At 42.7% G+C, this 22,063-nt stretch overlaps 1 protein-coding gene across 1 annotated transcript in view; it reads left to right on the top strand.

Moving 5' to 3' along the window:
- ADPRH (ADP-ribosylarginine hydrolase) overlaps nucleotides 1–22,063 on the top strand; it is a 45,100-nt gene that overhangs the window by 17,821 nt on the left and 5,216 nt on the right. Inside the window, exon 3 of the mRNA XM_030209124.1 lies at nucleotides 10,089–10,449. Coding sequence (XP_030064984.1) covers nucleotides 10,089–10,449 — 361 coding nt within the window. The remainder of the gene's footprint in view (nucleotides 1–10,088; nucleotides 10,450–22,063) is intronic.

Below are 22,063 nucleotides of genomic sequence, written 5' to 3' on the forward strand. Positions count from 1 at the left end.
AGGATGTAACAATGTACGGATGCATTCTTTTTCTTTCACTTTTAAGATTATGGCACTGCATCTAAAATTTATGCTCATACTGCTTTGACTTTTGGCCGTTGCCCTCTATTTCATTTCATCTCCCTTAAACAATAGATACTCTAATGCTTTCTCACTCTGTCTCTGAGTCATGATTTTAAACCCGAGACAGGTTTCTTTATTTTTGCACTGCTAGTGACAGCCTGATAGATTTCATTGTGCTACACTATGTGCTTACAAAGTGTTAAAAAGGTATCTTTCTTTTAAACATACATAACTTACCCCTTTGGAAACCAACTTTCTCCTTCTTTGTCCTAGTGTGGCTTCCTGTGATTACGTTACAATGCTTCTTTAATCTGTTTTTGATATTATGCTGATAGTTCATTTACGTGGCCCCCCATGATTTATGCTTCATGATCCTGGTTTTCGTACTTTAAATGGTATTATTCAATTCCTACAGATGTTACTTTCTTTGGCCCTGCATAGATATATGTCTTAATGTTCCACTATCATGTCACATTTACCTTAGTATGATTAATACGCATGTATTTCTTGTTGGATGTTCAACCGGTAGTGTTTTAGGAAGACTGTTGCATATTGTGGTTATATTGTTGAGAAGCAACTGTTTTTGTTACATTTAAATGCTATCATATTGTGCTTGTGCTCTATAATACAGGAATATAGCGTGATTTCCAGAGCATGCTAGCTACAGACTTTTTCTTGTAAAAATATTTGTGCTCAAATTTTCATGACTTTTACTTCTATGATGGCAGTGCTGGTCCGCTGCCCATCCATAATCGTTAACACTAAGCTACGTATGTCAAAACTGTTCTACAAGGTTTAGTATTTCACAGTTTTTTCCAGCTTTGTTCGTCTTGCATGACTGAGTTTATACTGCTTGCCCTAGCTTCCTAACTTTCTTTCACCGTTAGCTGGATGCACCGATTACGGCGTTCAGCTCTCTAGCCACTTTTGTTTTACTTCTCTCTAATATAGGAAAGGTCTGTTTCCTCTCTACGGCTGTTTTCAAGTTCTCAGCTTTTTATGACTGAGACTTCTCGCTCTATACTTGCAGTCTCATTTCTCTGTATTTTTGCTTTCCCCATTTACAAGTGAATAGCTGTCTATTTTCCTCTTTTTCTGTGGCTGTTTTATAAATAACTTCCCCTCCATTCTCTGCCCTCTCTGTCTCTCGTATCTGTTAATCTCTAGCTTTGGAATGTATTATCCTGTTTCTACTAATCTCCGGTAATAACCTTTCGCCCTGTACGGCAACGGCACCCTTCTTTTCTCCTGACTATGCTTCCTGCTCTTACATATAGCCTGTCTGTTTGTAAAGTTACGTTCTCTTCTCTGCCACTTATTTAAATATATTCCTTTTTAATTTTGATAGTCTCTTGGCTACTATTTTCAGTTGTTTTATTAAATTTGTACTTGTCCTACTCTTAATTAATGCTTAAGGTTTGTTATTTATTCTCCTATTTGAAATTTGCTTAGACGCTATATGGATTATATCTTGCTCCCGTTATAAGCTAGGCGTTATGCTGTCCCCGCCCACCAGCTTCTATTGCTTGCATTATCTATTTTACTGTTTGTGTTATACTGCGCTAGATATGAGGGGATCTTATTCATTCTCTAGATAAGATTCTCATATAGTTCAGGTTTCTTGTGCTCTGTTTTAATGACGTACTCGTTTTAAAGACCTTAATAGATATGCATATAAAATATGTTTTCCCTTTTCTGTTGAGAAGATGATGACTGCGTGCCATGAGAATACAGCGTTGCTTCACTTCTTCAGTTATTTCCTGTTGGTTCTTTATAACCCAACCTTCTTTTTCCTTCTAATGCTGCAGCTGTTCTGTTTGTCATCATTTAGACATATCATTTCAGTCACTGATTAGTATGTATGTTTTATGCCGTATCATTGGAAGTTCTTAATGTAAGAATCACATGTTTTAATTTGTTCTTTTTCTCTTTTACCTGTTTAGTCACAAAAGCTTCCTGCCATTGCATTCGGGTTTATTTTGTTTATTATGTTCCTTTTCTGAATGTATGAGTATTAATTTGTCATATTTATGGGTATTAACTTGTCATGTTTGCACAACGATTCTAGTGTCCTGTTTCACAATTTCTTGAATTATATGCTTCTCTTATATTTTCCTGTTTGGATGCGACTTCCAACCAAAAGCATTTAATATGTATTTACCTTTATTTCATTTATTCTAGGGGTATAGCTCTGGACTACACATGTTATAATGCCTTTCTTGCCTTTTGTTGAAATCGATGTTCCAGTTACATATATGGTTCTCCTCTGTTACTCTTATTATAGTATGTAGTAGTTTCATGTCTTGTTTAAAGTCTATATTTTGTTTCATATACAGCTTCCAACCTACCCTTACAGCTTATTTTTGCCTTACATTACAAATTAGGTAGGCCCAGTTTTTATCATATAATATGTACACTTATCTTTCCTAATTAGTTTTCTTCTTTTACTACAGGTATGAATGAATTTATTTGTACTGTTTGCCCTTGTATTGCAGGCTTTCTTATTGTTACTGTTCCGCTCTAATGCTTTTGAGTTTCCTTCTCCTGGTTTGTTGAGTGGAAAATATATTGTCTAGTGAATGATGAACGTGGAATTTTTCACATTTTTTGTCCTGACTAAGGTGTTCCAACTAAAGGCTCTTTTTATGACTGTGACTTTCCCAAAGAGCTTACATTTGTTTTGTTTTGCTTTGGAATATTTCGTTTTTCTCTCTATTTTTCTATCACTTCTATAGTAATTTTCAGGGGCTTTTCCCTGGGACATACTATACTTTTATTGTTTTCTTATATACCAGTGTCACGCTATAACCATTGGGTTTGATACCGATGTCTGGGACTTACATCCATTGAGGGTGCTCCAATGGATGACGGTATCTCATTTATTAGATTTTGAGCAGACTTCCATTCCATTTTTCGGAGTGGCCTGCGGTTTCGGCATTATTGCCCACCTATGAGTTACTTGTATAGATGAGCGCGGGGTTAATAAAGAGACGTCTAACGACTTTCGTTGCGAGTGTATACAGGTTGACTGGGGCCCTAAATTTTTGTTCTCTTCTAGACGAATATTTAAGCATCTATTGGGGGTTAGCGACAAAATGGCGAGTGTATTCCCATATATGGCGAGTGTATTCCCATATTTCTAACCGGCGAAAACCAATTAGATCGCTGCCCTTTAATTTTAGAGAACTTATTTTCGCTGTTCGCTAAAATCTTTTTTGGAGTTTTTGCTTCCCCCACTTTTGGGGTTTTCAATATGGCGAGTGTTATCCCATATCAAATTCATGGCGAGTGTTATCCCATATGTAATCCAAGGCGAGTGTTATCCCATGGTCAATTTCTATAGAAGCATACTCTGGAGGGCAGTATTTTTAGAGTAGGTTATATATAGTAAGTGACACAACTGACTCCTGCACTATTCTCATATTTATGGCTATCATTTCTTTGTTAATATAACCTGCGGCAAAAGCATAGAGCTTTCCGCCAATTAGTAATTTATATTCTAGGTTCCGTTACTGGGACGCTCTTGAAGACGCGTGAGTATAAAGGACTTTTATAGATTTGCCAATACAATTTGACACAACCCAGATATCGGTGTTCTACCATACCAGAGTTCCGGTACCCAATTCATTATGCTGCCTCTTGAGAGAGTGATAAATCACTTCCCAGGAGACCACATAAACCTTATAAAGTTTTGCCAAATATGGCATTCCTGGAATAAGTTTCAGCCTGGACTGTCGTGGCCCCGTAACGGCACCTTTAATACTAAAACTCTGCTAAGGTTATTAAACTTTATTTACACATACACACCCGATTCCACCCGTCATCTTCACTATCAGATCCTCAATAGATGGCTATCGGCTATCACTGATTACGTGATCCCAGACACTGTCGATCTGACATCGTTATTGATACCTGGTGAGGTGAATCCTAGTCCTGATCGCTATCCAGATGTCCAATGTTATCGCTGTTACCAATATGGACATTACGCACGTAAATGTCCACAACCACCACGGAACAGACCTAGAAATCAATTCCGTCAAATCCCCCAGAACGACAGTCATTCCCTTTATGGAACCCGGATCAACGCCGTCCGCAGTGACCACAAACCTAGGGATCAATATTACCCACCCTATAATAACTAGGCGTATTCCAAACCCGATTTGATTTTGTTGCTCTCAAATACTCGTACTACTCAGCCCCTCATTTAGTTTCCAGAAACCATTTCTCTGTATATGTATTGGTGTAATGTTTCTGTTCCTATTACAGGTGACATGTCTTTATTTTATTTCTCTTGGTTCAATTGCATGTGTATATTTATGGTACCATACAAATGACCTAACTAAGTCAGCAAGTTATTTATTTGTTTCTAAGCATACCTTCCCTGGGGGAGTTCTTATCAACTGCAGGGATGAGCGATCCCCGAAGGATGTTCATTTTATATATATACCTGTACTGACTTATTTATGCCATTTTACTTTATACGGGATCCCTTTTAAAATGTTTTCTGCTTTAACTGTTACGCTGTTTAAATTGATGTGACAATCACTTCTTTAGTTTTTTCATGAATATAAAGCCTTCATTTTTGAAATCTCTCTATGGTATGTGTGATATCTGAAAGCTTTTCATTATTTCCTTGTCTAAGAAAGAAGCAATATTTAATAACCATTATCCGTTTTATGGAATAAATGCGAGAAATATTCCCTTGAACTGGCCATTTGGGGGAGCATTTTGCGCTGATCATAGATTTTATAGTATTCTTCGACTGAGAATTGGTGAAGCTTTCAGACATAAATTGGGAAAATTATACACTCCACTTTCTGATTCCTTTCTATTCAAAACAGCAACTATTACTCTTTTTATCTCTCTGTCTTTCACTGTGAGTGATTGTGAGAAGAACTGACTGGTGTACATTATTTGTGTGCAGCGATCCTGGAATTCATGCTTTGTGTATTTAACTAACACCTTGCTTCAACTAACTCTTGCCGCGTGGTGGATTTGTCTTGAAGCGATATGCTTCTCCCTACTTCTTTGACTGATTGAAAAGGGTTACTTAAACTCTATGTGAAGGTCAATCAAGTAGCTGCACTTTTTAATGTTTTTTTCCTTCCATTTGTCTTTTTCGAGAAACCTTTTTCTTGCATTGCCGTCTGAATACGCCTTGCTGCAATTCAGATGTATAATATTTTGTTTTATTTTTATTTTTATATATTTTATTTTTTTTGGGGGGATTTTTTATAATTTTTCATTTTCGATGCTTTGTTTCTTACCAAGCCTCTTTCCTGGCCCCTAGCATTCTGACTTCTTTCAATAACTTAACCACATAAATTGCACTACTGGTCTGTTTAAGTTTTGCCTTTCCTCAGATGGATACAGGAATTCCGTTGACGTCCCTCACCGAGGAGACGACTGCTAGCAAAGAAGAACTACCCAATAATGTATCTGATCTGAAGGCTATGTTGCAGCAAAGAATCGCTAAATTAAAAGACAGATGCACAGACCCCAACATTACCCGGCGTGAGATACGAGACATTGTTGAGCGTGAGTTTCAACAGATGCATCAATTGGTCCACGAGCGAAAGAGACAGGCTCTCCACTTACTGGAGTTGCAAGAAGCTTTGGCCTCTACCTTTCCTTCTGAATCATCTAGCTCGTAAGTCCTACTGGCCTCCTACAGCTGAGGGCTCAACCCTTGGTGAATGGTAGTCATCGTAGGTGAAGATTCCATATCTATTGGCGATAGATTGCAACGCATTGCCCTCCATACATCAATAATTGAACATTTACCATCATCTCTAAATTTTAATTGTTTTTTATAATCTTCTCTTTTGTTCCATATACTTTACCATTGTTATTTGATCATGTCTTTGTCTTTGTAATAATTACCAATCTGTCTTGCACATTATGCAAGCCAGAAGTGTAGATATATTATGCAAATCCCAATTCCTAGTATTAAGAGGGTTGAAGTTGAAGCTCTGACCCCTACCAATCAGGAGATATAATTTCATATATACTATTGTTGTTTATGTAAATTGGCTTTTCATTATTGAACCCTTCTGGTTTCCCTTTTGCTTTTGCACTTAATTAGCACTGTTTTCTCCATGTTTACATTGTCTTTCATGTCTATTCAATTCACCCTGACTATGCCCACTAAGATATAGCAATATATCATTCAGGCATACAGTTATTTGCTTATTCCTTTGCCAGCCTCTGGCTCTTGATGGACTGATTATGATGGTGTATGCCTAGAATAAAGATCTATCCAGGCCCAAATGATGTTAGATCCCCCAACCATCTCAAGACCAGCCACTTCCTTCAGCAAGCCAGCCTGAAAACCCAGCCCTGTTAGATCTCCGTCCAGATTCTTCAGCGCTTCCACCGCCTCAACCATGATCAATGAAGGAGACTTTAGAACTGATACTTAATTTGAGAATTACTGTTGCTGTTTATGGACATTATAGATTCATATTTTGTTTTATTTTCAGTTTAGCAGTAATCCTGTCTAGATATTGAAAAGGTTTTATTTTATTTTCCTATTATTTTCCTATTATTGTTCTTTATTGTTCTAATTGTTTTTCTAAGAATTTCCCTGTTATTTCTGTTTATGTAATTTGAATGGAAGTTGATATTGCTCAGATACGAGTATCAACCAGTTATGCAATTGTTCAACTCTGGTGTAGGCTTACTTACGTTGCATGTCTTTCTGTAGGTTTGACTAAGCTCCAAGTGGGGTAATGGATATATAAATTGCTTCCCATACTTCCAGGTCATTATGCATATGTCAAGATCCATGCATGACCTTTGTTACCATTTTTGCTGTATGAGGCAACCTCATACTTGCTATCCACTTATTAGTGCTCATGATTGAATGCCAATGATGAGTAATAATAAGATCCAAGAATTCCGACCTGTTTAAGGATTCTGAATACCTACAACCTTAAACAGCAATCTGAATACTAACCATATATTTGTTGAGCCACCATAACAATGCTTAATCAAAACCACTATTTCTTCTCAAGACCACTGAGAAAGATACATTAGATTATCTCCCCATGTACTATGCAACAGATACAATAGAAGTCATAGAAAAAAACCTGAAAGTATTAGTATGATCCACCTGAAATTGCTATTACCCGTATACATATACTTCGTGAGATTTTGTAGATGAACTCATGGTTTTGTCCCATTTACGCCTCAAGAGGGGTAATATCAAGATTAAGGCCAAAGGGGTTGAGTAATATAAAGGGAATTCCATATGCCCAGAAATATACCACCTACGAATGAAGTTTTCTGTCTGGCATAATATCTACTAGCAATCCAAATTGTACCAGTTGACCTTAAGACTCAGATAATTTTATGGCCTCATAGAATACCTTCTGGAATGGATGGTACCACGGTATGTTAACCCTGGTGTCACCCTATGGGATAGGGTGAAGAGGGGAATGTTAATATATGACCTAGCTTTGGATCGACCACTGGAATAGTGAGGGCCAAAGCTATGAAGCCTAAAATAACTAAAGTACTGACTAGGCCAAATATCTGTAAAAAGCAGGTCTGAACCATGAGTTCTGACACAAACTGGTACAACTGTCACTTTAAATCAGATGAACAAAATGGAGCCTATTACATAGTTCTTAAGATGAACAAAATGGAGCCTATTACAGAGTTCTTAAGATGGTGTGAAAAGTATGTGAAAACTATTGCAACAGGGAACAGGTGTCTCAGAAATGAGATGTGAAAAAAGAACTTGTTCCCAAAACATACTGATAAGCCCGCGTGGGAACGTATCATCTCAGAAATTGAGAGCTAGGTTTCCCACCATTGACTTCTATGGAGAGGTTGTGTATAAAAGAGGGGAAAATGTGCCTTAACTGGGAGTCTTCTCAGAGGGCGAAGCTCTGTCCGGTTGTACTCAGAATCTCTCTGCTGAATGTACCTGATTAAAGTCTGATGTGCAAATAAAATCCTTATTCCAAATGATGATTTGTGGGCTTAACTTAATGATGAAAGGCTGTAAGTATAAATGCTTCTGCTGTATCAGGCTATCACTCGCTGCATTATATAACTTGTAACCTAAATCCAGTTTGTCATAAGGCTGGTATCTGTTTCTTGCCAGTGCTGAGAGGCGGACTAATGCGGGTCTCTTAGGTCTAACGTCTCTCTCAGTGGCAACTCCTCTTAGAACTTCACAACCCCCTGATTGCCCCAGTTCTAGGGCTATTCAGAGATGGAGTCAGATTAAGGTCATTTAAGCCTTCTTGGGGGGGCTCGGGACCCCTTAATTCTCAACATGGGATAGTGGGGCTGAAACTGAGGGCTGAAAAGGAGGGGCAGGTGGGAGATGTGGGCTGGGGCTGGAACTGGGGACTGGTGGGATAGTGGGGCTGAAACTGGGGGCTGAAAAGGAGGGGCAGGTAGGAGATGTGGGCTGGGGCTGAACTGGGGGCTGAAAAGGGGCAGGGGCTGAAACTGTGCGGACTGGGGGCTGAAAAGGGGACAGGGAGAAGTGGCTGGGGCTGAAGCTCCGGACTGGTGGGAGAAAAGGGCTGGGGCTGAAACTGGGGACTGGTGGAATAGTGGGGCTGAAAAGGAGGGGCATGTGGGAGATGTGGGCTGGGTCTGGAACTGGGGGCCGAAAAGAAGGGGCAGTGAGAGGGAGGGCAGACCCTGGATGGATGGGAGAGGGAGGGCAAATGGTGGATTGAAGGGGCAGAGAGAAAGGGCAGACAGTGGATGGAAGGGATGGCAGAGAGAGAGAGAGAAGACAGATGCTGGATGGAAAGGTGAAAAGAAGATGAGGAAAGCAGAAACCAGAGACAATAAACTGTAAATAAAATATATATTTTTATTTTTTTGCTTTAGGATAAAGTAGTATTGTAGATGTGTTAATAAATGTTTATAAATAGAACATTTAATAAGGTAATCTTTTTATTGGACTAATTTTAATACATTTTGACTAACTTTCGGAGAACAAAACCCCCTTCCTCAGGTCAAGATAGGATACTGTAACAGCACTATACTGTATTGGCCTGAGGACGGAGGTTTTGGCCTCTGAAAACTAAATGTATTAGTCCAATAAAATGATATTATTTTATTTTCTATATTTGTTTTATTTCTATTTGTTAATTTGTAAAGTGGTGATTGGTATTTGTTAGTTTTTTCAAATTTACATTTTCTGTTTCTGTGGTGTTGCATTGTATGCAGAATCTAGCATCTTGGGGTTTCAGTTTAATTTTTGTCTAAATAGAAAGTTTATGATTACTTATTCTATAGTGGATTAGGGTGTATCTGTATTTGTGAAAAAGACATGGCTTTCAGTTGGCATTGACTGTGCAGGATCGACGATCTGTACTATTCTGTCTGGTTTCGTTTTACAATAGGTGAATTGATGTTCTAGTGCTCACTGTAGTGTTTAAGATGCTTTCCTTTTCCTTGTGTGACTTGTAGAAATTACTGCTTATGGTATGCTAGAATTGCTCTATAGGTCCTGAGTGTTTTGTATTCTCAGTATGCCTAGTACTGGATTTTGGAGGGGAGCATTCAACTACTTAGACAGTAGACTAATTTTGCACACCATTCATTTTCAATTTGGTATTGCCCCGTTGTTGTTTTATCTGAGTGTTGCAATAAAATATATTTGAAAAAAACAAAACTAAAGGTGAATGTAGTCTAAGACTATTTTTGGTGGTGGCAAGTGGAGGGAGAAAGAGAATATTTGGTTGCGTTCATTCAGCACCCTTCAATCATTTTAAAAAATTGACTCCTATGACTCTGGTGGACTCATAAAGGGAGAACCAACAAGACAGCTCCCTTCCATCTGAAAATGATAAGAAGTTACTGGCAGGGAGGGGGTGGATGAATTCCAGTACTTATTGAGGCTGATGATAAATTTAAGTCATTTTGATCCTGAGAGGGAGTTACTGCATTCATAGTTACAATCATATGCATATCCATGGGGCCAAGAACCAACTACTTAGCAGGAGTGATCCTCTTATTTTTGATTTTTTTCCCTTTTTTTCTCTCAACAGGTTCAACCTGCATGGATTATGCCCTGCAGCTGCAACCAGAAAAACCTAATGGCTGGATATTTCCATTTAATATACATGGAGGAGGATGTGGTGCAGCAATGCGAGCAATGTGTATTGGTCTAAGATTTCGTCATCCTGAGCAGTTAAATGACTTGATTCAAGTGAGCATTGAGAGTGGGCGCATGACCCATCATCACCCTACAGGTTATCTTGGATCTCTGGCCTCTGCACTCTTTACCTCGTATGCCATCAATCGCAAACCTCCCCATGAATGGGGAAAGGGATTGCTAGATGTGTTGCCCAGTGCCAAAAACTACATCCGAGAAGCAAAGCGCAATGTGGATGAGAATCTGGAGTCATGGTAGGTATTTTACATTTAAGTACATCCTGTACACTGTCAGGTTTATTTTCGAAAGAGAAGGGCGCCCATCTTTCGACACAAATCGGGTGATGGGCATCCTCCCAGGGTCGCCCAAATCGAAAGTCGATTTTGGGCGCCCTCAACAGCTTTCCATCGTGGGGACGGCCAAAGTTCCCAGGGGCATGTCAGAAGCATTACGAAGGCAGGACTGGGGCGTGCTTAACACATGGGCGTCCTTGGTCGATAATGGAAAAACAAAGGGCCCAGGCCCATCCCCCCCACCTGTTACACTTGTGGTGGTAAATGTGAGCCCTTCAAAACCCACCAGAAACCCACTGTACCCACATGTAGGTGCCCCCCTTCACCCGTAAGGGCTATGGTAGTGTTGTACAGGACTGGGGAGTGGGTTTTGGGGGGCTCAGCACCCAAGGTAAGGGAGCTATGCACCTGGGAGCAATTTGTGAAGTCCACTGCAGTGCCCCCTAGGGTGCCCGGTTGGTGTCCTGGCATGTCAGGGGAACCAGTGCACTACGAATGCTGGCTCCTCTCATGACCAAAGGGCTTGGATTTGGTCGTTTCTGAGATGGGCGTCCTTGGTTTCCATTATCGCCGAAAACCGGGGACGACCAGCTCTAAGGATGATCATCTCTAAGGGCGACCTAAATGTTGAGATTTGGGTGTCCCCGACCGTATTATCGAAACGAAAGATGGCCGCCCATCTCGTTTCGATAATACGGGTTTCCCCGCCCCTTCGCTGGGACGTCCTGCGAGGACGTCCTCAGGAAAACTTGGGCGCCCCATTCGATTATGCCCCTCTGTGTTTTCTAAAGTGTATGCCAGGCATAGGCTTTCCTCATAATTCTTTGCAATATGATAGTTTGATCCGTCTTGCTTAGGAATCTGTCAAAGGGCAATGTGCTGATATGTAGAACCTGACTTAGCCTACCTTAAGCATCCAGTTGGATTCCCACCTGTTTCACCTGCTTAGGAAGCCAACTCATGGATTCAGTGTATGACAGGTAAAGGAAGAAAGAACGGATTGAGGTTGGTCTAGATCGGGGTTGTCCAACCTCAGTCCTTCAGGGCCATGTTCCAGGTTGGGTTTTGAGGATTACCCCAATGAATATGCATGAGATCTATTTGCATGCACTGCCTCCATTGTATACAAATAGATCTCATGCACATTCATTGGGGAAATCCTGAAAATCCAAGCTGGTGAGGGCCGAGATTGGACACCCCTGGTCTAGATAGAGCAGTTCTGGAGAGTGATAATCATAGATGCTATTCCATATTCAGCATCACAATAATCTGAAATTCTACAGTCTTGGGAATAATGATGCAGTTTATCTGTGTCTTCCTCAGTTGAGGCTGCCTGTGACATGGTCTGTGCTGCTTTATCTGTGCATCAAATTTCCTGACAGTGTGGGAATCTGCCTGGTTTTGTGACTTGTTGGCCATCTCACCAGCACTTTCTTCCATCCCTATGTGCAACATATAGTTTACCTCTGTTCTGATAGCCCATATCAGCGCAGATGTGATAGCCTTTGCTTTAGGAAACATGGTGCTCGCAGCACACTAAAGATTTCTTGTTATTGTTTTTCCCATGTCTAAAACTAAAGGTAGTCTTGAAAATTGCTTTCAGGCCATTGATCTGTTCTTCTAAAAACTGCTGGGGCCATAAATAACTAGATAGGGCCACAGGCACAGCCTAGGGTTCTTTACATTCCTCATATGCAGTGAGCAAACATTTCCACTCAGACACTTCAAGAATGGACATAATGATACTTATCTTTTATTAGAATCAAATGGAAATTCCAGCAAATGGAAAAATGAGAAAAATGAGCTTGCGGAGCTACTGCTAGTGATATGCAACTTATCCTTAAAATCGAGCGTGGTGGGAGGAAGTGACGTCACACAGCCGAATGGACGCTTGATCCTCTTGCTCCGCGATCCCCCGCTGATTAAATTGCTGCAATTGCGCTTTAAACCAATTTGACTGGCTGGAAAGGCACTGGCGTGAGGGTGAGAAGTTTCCAATATCATGAGCAAAAAAAACACCGCTCCTCCGCGGGACAATGAGCGGCTTTCAACGAGACAGTTGACGCGGGGCCTGCCTAAGCCAGCTTCCCCAAAACCACGAGGCTCGCAAATGGCCGAATCGGAAGGACCCGGCTCCCGCGGCGACGCCGACGATATCGCTCCGATGCAAGCCCTGCCCACTGAATTGACAAAATGCCTTGAGGTGATTCGGGCAGAAATTCGGGCTTCCAAGGATGAAATCCTGGAACATGTGGATGCCCTGAGTGTAGATCTGAGGGAGCTGGGGGGCAGGGTTGAGACGCTGGAGGAAAAAATGGACGAACAGGAAGAAAAGAGCGCCGCAGTGGAAAAGAGGCTAAACAAGATGGATGAGCGGGCAGAGGAGATGCGGTTTCAGATGGATGACCTTGAAAATCGCGGGCGCAGACAGAACTTAAGATTTCGAGGCGTGCCAGAGAGCGCTGGCACGGAGGACGTCCAGAAAGTGGTGAGAATCCTGTGTGAGCAGCTGATGGGAGAAAGTTTTGATGCTGAAGAAATGGGTATTGATAGAGCCCACAGAGCCCTGGCAAAAAGCAGAGACAACAGACCAAGAGATATAGTGGTCCGATTCACCTCATATGTCAGCAAGGAGCAGCTCTGGCAGAAAGCTCGCCAGACATCCACTTTGGAGTTCAACGGAGCACGAATATCGATTTATCAAGATTTATCTATATTTACTCTGACACAGAGAAGAGCTATGAAACCGGCAATCGAAATCCTGATAAAAGAAAAAATTGCATACCGATGGGGTTTCCCATTCGCACTCTGTTTTGAGCTACAAGGAGAGAGTATTCGATGCAGAAAAGTGGAAGCGGCGTGGAAATTCCTGCACGAGGCGGGATTGGCTTCGATGGAATCACTGCCTGTGGGTATAGCACCCTCCACAAAGAGCCGGTTGCAGAGGTGGAAACGTGTGGAGAAAACAGGAAAGAGGAATGGGAATCAGACCTGAATGACTATAAACTGAACTGGGTGAATACCTTGATATATGCTTGTCGGGACAGTCCGGAGGAAGTTAAGAGGGGAATTAAAAAGTTTAAGTTTAATTTGGATCTGAGGTGAAGTTCGCAGTTGGTTAATAGAGGATACAGTGGGGGGGGAGGGGCGGGATGGATTGAGCGGGGGTTTGTGGAATTCTTAATTTCATATTAAGTTTGGCTGGTGGGGTTATCTTTCTCTGGGCGCCCAGGTAGTGCTGAAAAGCACTGGTTGGTGGGTAGATGAGGGAGGGAGGGATTGGGAGGGTAAGAGAGGGAGGGCAGTTGGGATGGGGAGAACGGGATCAAGTTCTGGAGGTAGAATGGGGAGGGGGGGAAGGGGAGGAAGGGGCATGAAGGAGGGAAATATGGAATTAAACTAAACCTTTCATTAACAGGAGGTTGTGTAATGAAAAATGTAGATGGCTGACCTTAAGTTGCTCACTTATAATGTAAAAGGTCTAAATTCTCCATATAAACGACATGCTTTGGGGAGGGAATTACGTCGAATGCACCCACATGTTGTATTTCTACAGGAAACTCATTTCCTAAAATCACACGAGAAGCATTTCGTTTTTAAGCAATATCCGAAAATGTATTTTGCTTCTGATGCAAAGGGGGCTAAAAAAAAGAGGAGTGGCAATTATGCTTCATAGAGATGTTCAGGCTCAGATATTGCATGTGAAAAGGGAAGTGGAGGGACGATATTTATTCTTGCATGTTCTTTTGGAGCAGGAGGAATACACTTTGGTCAATGTTTATGCCCCTAATGAGCGACAGGAGCGCTTCTTTGTGCGACTTCACAGAGAGTTGCAAGCCTTTGTTAGAGGGAAGTTGCTGATGGCTGGAGACTTTAATGCCACTATGCAACCGGGGCTAGACCGGTCGACCCCTCCAGCTCCAAATGATTTGAAAATTTCTAGATCCCTGAAGAATTTTGTAGATGAGATGGGGCTATACGATGTGTGGAGACTGGGACACCCTAGAGGGAGGGACTATACTTATCATTCTCAAGTGCACCTCTCATATTCTAGATTGGATTATATATTTGTTGACAAGACTCTCTCGGAGGGGGGTGGGGAATCTCACATAGGCTACATTACTATTTCGGACCATGCTCCGGTGTGGGCCGTCCTCCCCTCTTTGAGAGAGGAAACGAGAGATAAAAGATGGACCCTGAATAACTGCTTATTGCAAGATCCGGCCACTGTGGCTAAATTTACAAAAGTGTTACAAGAGTACTTTGAGCTTAATATGGACTCAGGACCAGCACTGGATATAGTATGGGATGCCTTTAAGGCGGTAGCCAGAGGGTATTTTATAAAGAGGGCTGGTCAGAGGAATAGAATACACAAAGAACGGTTGGCTCAGTGCATGCAGACACTTGGGGCCTTGGAGGTTAGATATAGGGCCTCTGGCTCGGTGTCTGACTACCGGAGGCTCCAAGCAGTGAGATTGGAGATAGCGGGCTTGCACGAAGAAAGTTTGAAATTTGTACAGGCACGTTTGAAGCAGGTATATTACGAGTCCACAAATAAACCAGGGAGGCTATTGGCTCACAAATTGAGGAAGATGAGAGCAGACAGACACATTCTGAGAGTGAAGGATGTTAAGGGGAACATGCTGCACACTTCAGCCCAAATTAGGGAAAGATTTGCAGAATACTATGAATCTCTATACTCTGAGGATGCTGCTGTGCAGACAGGGGAAATAGACGACTATTTAAATGATAGGGGACTGGCAATGTTGACGGAACAGCAAAAGAGGGATTTGGAAGCCCCGATTCAGGTGACAGAGGTGACCCAGGTTATCAAATCCTTGCCAACAGGAAAGGTGCCGGGCCTCGACGGGTTTACCAACGAATTCTTTAAAACATTTGGGGGAATATTGGCCCCATACCTTACGTTGGTAATCAATTCAGTGAGAGAAGGGGCCCAGCTCCCTAAGACCATGATGGAGGCGTGGGTAGCAATCATACCGAAACCGGACAAAGATAAAACGGACTGTGCTGCGTATAGGCCAATATCAATACTCAATACAGACGTTAAAATATTGGCAAAGGTGCTAGCGAACCGACTGGGCGGGGTGCTCCCGGGCCTGATACATCCAGACCAAGTTGGGTTTGTGGCTAATAGGCAGGCTGGGGACAATATACGAAGAACGTTGGACTTAGTATTTCAGGCACAAAAGAAAGCTTGCCCGATGGTGCTGTTAGGTCTAGACGCAGAAAAAGCTTTCGACCGGGTCCATTGGGGCTACCTGGATAAGGTCCTCCGGAGAGTGGGGATTGGACAGTTTTATAGAAATTGGATCCAAGCGCTCTACACATCCCCAAGGGCGTGTATGAGGGTTAACGGAGGGCACTCAGCGGCATTTAAGCTGGGGCGGGGTACACGTCAGGGATGCCCGTTGTCCCCCCTCTTGTTTGCACTGGCGATGGAGCCACTGGCGGAGGCTATACGGGAAAATGTAGACATAGCGGGGATAAAGGTGGGAGGCCAGGAACACAAAATTGCGTTATTTGCGGATGATGTACTTTTGTCACTGACTAAACCGTTGATATCCTTCCCAAATGTCATGAGAGAGATAGAGAGATACACTCGAGTGTCCGGATACAAACTCAATGCTAGCAAGTCAGTTGGCCTAGCGGTGGGGGTTCCGGAGGGTCTATTAGACACGCTGAAAACATCCTTTGCTTTCAAATGGGAGGAGCGGGCAATAAGATATTTGGGGGTGCAAATTCCGCATAACTTATCCGCTGTGTTTGAAGTCAACTACCCAGGCCTCCAGAAAGAAATAAAGCGAGATTTGGAGAGATGCATGCCAATGGGATTGTCCTGGATGGGGCGGATAGCAGCACTTAAAATGAATATTTTACCTCGGTTGTTATATTTGTTTCAGGTACACCATCTCAGATTGCCGAGACATTTTTTGTCTGGGCTCCAGGACAGTTTGGTCCGATTTATCTGGAATAATAAAAGACCACGTTTACCCAGAGCCTTTTTATATAAAAGTAAGAGGGAGGGGGGTCTGGGAGTTCCCAACCTATTTGGATATTATTGTGCAGCGCAGTCGAGGGCAGCGGTGGAATGGTTCCGTAAGGAAGACCACAAAATATGGGTGAGCATAGAACAAACATTGGTCGGGTCTCGTGCATTAGGGCATTTAATGTGGCTACCTGGTAAACATAGAGGGCAGGTGGATAAATTTCCACCAACGGTTCAAGCCACATTCCATTACTGGGATTGTATGTTTGGGGAGCGCCAGCCCTTAGTGTCTGGGTTGACACCCATAGTTGGCAACCCGAGGTTCGAGCCGGGATTGGGGAGTACCACATTTCGACGATGGGCTACATTGGGGTTGGAATTGTGTGGGCAAATGCATGTAGGAACAGACATAATACCATTTGACAGACTGGTAGAAGATTACGGACTTAGGCTTGATGACAGATACGCATACCTACAAATACAACACTTTTTGCAGGGACCTAATTATGTAGAATGTATGAAAAGAGAAACACACCCCCTGGAAGAGATATGTCTACAGACACGGTCCACGCGGGGTATGATTACTTACCTGTATGAATTCTTCGGGACACGAATTAAGCCATATACACTGCACAGACAGAGGTGGGAACAGGAACTTAGTTTTAATATGCTGGAGCAGGACTGGCTCAGGCTGGAGAGGACGATTTTGAGATCCTCCCGGGCAGTAGCTGTGAAGGAAAATGCCATTAAAGTATTTTATAGATGGTACCTCACCCCACAGAGATTACACCATATGTATGCACATGTCTCGAAGGATTGTTGGAGAAAGTGTGGAGGCGTGGGAACTATGGGACACATTTGGTGGACCTGTCCAAAGGCGCAGGCTTACTGGAAGAGAGTGCGGTCCCGACTTCAGGCCTGGACGGGAAGAGCTGTACAGTGGCATCCTTCGATTTTCATTCTGGGTCGGAGGCCTGATGGTCTTACGGCTAGTCAGTGGGCACTTGTGAGGGGCTCCTTGCATGCTGCTCGAATGAATTTGGCTCAACAGTGGAAGGTGGAGCGGGTTCCCTCACTGGTGTCATGGATTACGAAAGTAAGATATATCTGTGATATGGAGAGGTTGACAGCTGTCAAGCGCCATTCCTTGCCCAAATGGGAAAAAGTTTGGAAATCCTTTTTGAAAGTATGTGCTTGATGGAGGGTATAAGAGTGAAAGAGAGATGAGGGAGGGAGGGATAGGGGGTAAGAGGGAGGTTTCACTTGGGTTAGGGGGATAGATATTCAATAAGAAAATTAAAAATTTTTTGAAGTGTCAATATAATTCAACTATAATGGCTACAGGACCTTATTTTTTGTGTAAAAAGTGAAAAATTTGATATTTGTCTGAATGTGTGCTGAGTTGACTTGCATAATATTCTTGCTTAAGTGTTCTGTAACACCATTATTCAATAAAAACTTCTATAAATAAAAAAAAAAAAATAAAGCGTGGTACCGGAAGATTGGAGGGTGGCCAATGTAACGCCCATTTTTTAAAAAGGCTCCAGGGGAGATACGGGAAATTATAGACCGGTGAGTCTGACGTCGGTGCCGGGGAAAATGGTAGAGGCTATTATTAAAAACAAAATTACAGAACACATCCGAGGACATGGATTACTGAGACCGAGTCAGCACAGCTTTTGTGTGGGGAAATCTTGCCTGACCAATTTACTTCAATTCTTTGAAGGAGTAAACAAACATGTGGACAAAGGGGAGCCGGTTGATATTGTGTATCTGGATTTTCAAAAGGCATTTGACAAGGTACCTCATGAAAGGCTACAGAGGAAATTGGAGGGTCATGGGATAGGAGGAAATGTCCTATTGTGGATTAAAAACTGGTTGAAGGATAGGAAACAAGAGAGTGGGGTTAAATGGGCAGTATTCACAATGGAGAAGGGTAGTTAGTAGGGTTCCTCAGGGGTCTGTGCTAGGACCGCTGCTTTTTAATATATTTATAAATGATTTAGAGATGGGAGTAACTAGCGAGGTAATTAAATTTGCTGATGACACAAAGTTATTCAAAGTCGTTAACTTGCGACAGGATTGTGAAAAATTACAAGAGGACCTTACGAGACTGGGAGACTGGGCGGCTAAATGGCAGATGACGTTTAATGTGAGCAAGTGCAAGGTGATGCATGTGGGAAAAAAGAACCCGAATTATAGCTACGTCATGCAACGTTCCACGTTAGGAGTTACGGACCAAGAAAGGGATCTGGGTGTCGTCGTCGATAACACACTGAAACCTTCTGCTCAGTGTGCTGCTGCGGCTAGGAAAGCGAATAGAATGTTGGGTATTATTAGGAAAGGTATGGAAAACAGGTGTGAGGATGTTATAATGCCGTTGTATCGCTCCATGGTGCGACCGCACCTTGAGTATTGTGTTCAATTCTGGTCGCCGCATCTCAAGAAAGATATAGTAGAATTGGAAAAGGTGCAGCAAAGGGCGACTAAAATGATAGCGGGGATGGGACGACTTCCCTATGAAGAAAGACTAAGGAGGCTAGGGCTATTCAGCTTGGAGAAGAGACGGCTGAGGGGAGACATGATAGAGGTATATAAAATAATGAGTGGAGTGGAACAGGTGGATGTGAAGCGTCTGTTCACGCTTTCCAAAAATACTAGGACTAGGGGGCATGCGATTAAACTACAGTGTAGTAAATTTAAAACAAATCGGAGAAAATTTTCTTCACCCAACGTGTAATTAAACTCTGGAATTCATTGCCGGAAAATGTGGTGAAGGCGGTTAGCTTAGCAGAGTTTAAAAAGGGGTTGGATGGTTTCCTAAAGGACAAGTCCATAAACCGCTACTAAACGGACTTGGAAAAATCCAAAATCCCAGGAATAACATGTATAGAATGTTTGTACGTTTGGGAAGCTTGTCAGGTGCCCTTGGCCTGGATTGGCCGCTGTCGTGGACAAGATGCTGGGCTCGATGGACCCTTGGTCTTTTCCCAGTATGGCATTACTTATGTACTTATGTACTTATGGGTAGATAGGTAAATCAGGAATTATGGCTTAAAGGTGAATCAAGCTGCTTTGCAGGTCATCGCAGCAGGTGACAATTAGCACAGTTAGGAATTATTTACAGTAGGTAAATCATCATAACAATTTGTAGGAGTTAGAGAAAACAGCGTGGACCTTCCTTCCTGTCTGCCTTGTGGGTACGAGGGCAGCAGAAAATAGACACCAGCTCTGCAATCCCAAGGCTATGCACTTGTTCTCATGCCCCGATGCTCAGAACTCCCGCCGTAAGCCAGCAGCGCAGAAACTATACTGCCGAACAGTGCAGAAAATTAGCTTACCAATGCTCAAAGGACATGTATGCAAATTACATGTGCACTGTTAAAGCAAAAGCAAGGGGGGGGGGTCATGCTTGGCACACGTGTAGAGTTTTGCAGTAAGTCCAGAATACGCTAGACAAACCCGAATGAAGCTTTTCAATTTTTTTTTTAAACTTGGAAAGCTTATTTTTAAACACAGGAAACAGTTATATGTTCAACTGCAAATTAGTACCCATTATTGGTATTAACACCAATTATTTGCCAATTTAGTGTCAATTAGTTATTTATGTTACACTCATAATTGTCCTTATTCTATAACTGTGCGCCCAGTTGCACCATTTACTGAATTTGAGAGATAGTGTTCCCTTGTTGCATTCCAGACAAAAAGCAGCAGCTGTCTCCACCTTAAAAAGGTTGTTGAATCTAGGGGTTGTGATTCCCATCCGCATGGTGGAAAGAAGACAGGGACGTTACTTAATTTATTTTGTAGTTTCAAAAAATGGTTAATTTTGCCCTGTTCTGAATTTGAAAGGGATGAATTGGGCCGTTCTGATTCTCCACTTCCTTATGGAGACACAAGACTGACATTTCAGTGATACACTTCTCGTTATGGTGTTGGATCTCAAGGAAGTACATACACATTCCAACTTGGTGTCTAAGTCAGAAGTAACTAAGATTCTCCATCTTAGGTCAACCTGTCTATCTGTTCCAGGCTTTGCCCTCTAGTCTAGCCACAGCTCCTCCAGAATAATGGTGGTACTGGCCACAGTCTGCACAAAGAAGGAATTCAGGTCCATCTGTCTCTGGATGATTGTCTCATCAGGGCAGAGTCAGAAATCAAGAACTGCGAAGCCACTGCCTGGCCGTTCATCTCCTACAGTCCTTAGAATGGGCATTCAACTTTGAGAAGTGCAAGTTGGAGCCCTCACAGTATATAGAATATCTTGAAGCACGTTTTGATACCCAGATAATCAGTCTTTCTGCCCAAGGAGAGGATGCTGAAGTTTCAGGCACTGATTCAGGTTCTCAAAGTAAAGAAGGCATCTTGAGTCTAGGATTATATGCAGGTGCTGTGGTCCATGGCAGCAACATTTGGGCCCATACGTGGCTCCTACAGTCTTCAGTGCTATCTCAGTAGTGAGAACAGCTCTAGGATTAAGAGAGATGCCTCCCATGGATTGTAGAAGCCAAAGCCAGTCTGAGGTGGTAGCTCAAATGTTATAATCTCCATAAAAGTAGTGAATAAATTCCAGTAAATAAATAAACCTGACAAAGGTTATGAGACTCCCAGTAGGTTGGGGTCATTTGCCTCCGAAGGCCTCTGGGCACAGTCTACCAGAATTACGGTGACCTTTTGTGCAGAATTGCACTCAATTTTTCCTGCTGAGATTTATAGAGTTGCAGCTTGTTCTAGAGGCTGATCAAGTTTTGGCTTTCAATTCAGCACTGAAACTCACCTGAGATCCAGGTTCATGTTTCAGCTAAAAATGCCTGTGTATTTTTGGCCAAACTTCCTTCCCCCCCCCCCCCCTTTTGTAATCGCTCTCCTGCGCCCCTTGCCGCGGGAACTCTCAGCAGCCATTTTGCGATTGGTACCAGTTGGAAAATGGCTGCTGGGACCTCTTGCGGCAGTCTCAGCAGCCATTTGGATAGGAGCAGCACATGGGGCAAAAACAAGTGGGGTCCATTCCTCTCCCCCCCCCCCCCCCCCCAAAGAGACCAGTAGACCACCAGGGCTTCATTAAGATGATTGATTTGTTTATTTGGATTTAGCTGACACCTTTTTCAGATGTCATATCAAAAATGCCCCTCCACATATGGTAACTTTTGGGCTCATTTTTGAAAGATAAGGGTGCCCATCTTTCGACACAAATCGGGAGATGGGCGTCCTTCTCCCAGGGTCACCCAATTTGGCATAATCGAAAGCCGATTTGGGGCGCCTTCAACTGCTTTCCGTCGCGGGGACGACCAAAGTTCACGGGGGCGTGTCGGAAGCATAGTGAAGGCGGGACTGGGGTGTGCTTAACACATGGGCATCCTCGGCCGATAATGGAAAAAAGAAGGGTGTCCCTGACGAACACGTGGCCGACTTTATTTGGTCCTTTTTTTTTTTTTTACGACCAAGCCACAAAAATGTGCCCTAAATGACCAGATGACCACCGGAGGGAATCAGAGATGACCTCCCCCTACTCCCCCCAGTGGTCACTAACCCCCTCCCACTTAAAAAATATTTTTTACAGCCTCTATG

Source organism: Microcaecilia unicolor, chromosome 7 (assembly GCF_901765095.1).
Source record: "Microcaecilia unicolor chromosome 7, aMicUni1.1, whole genome shotgun sequence".
NCBI classification, from domain to species: Eukaryota; Metazoa; Chordata; class Amphibia; order Gymnophiona; family Siphonopidae; genus Microcaecilia; species Microcaecilia unicolor.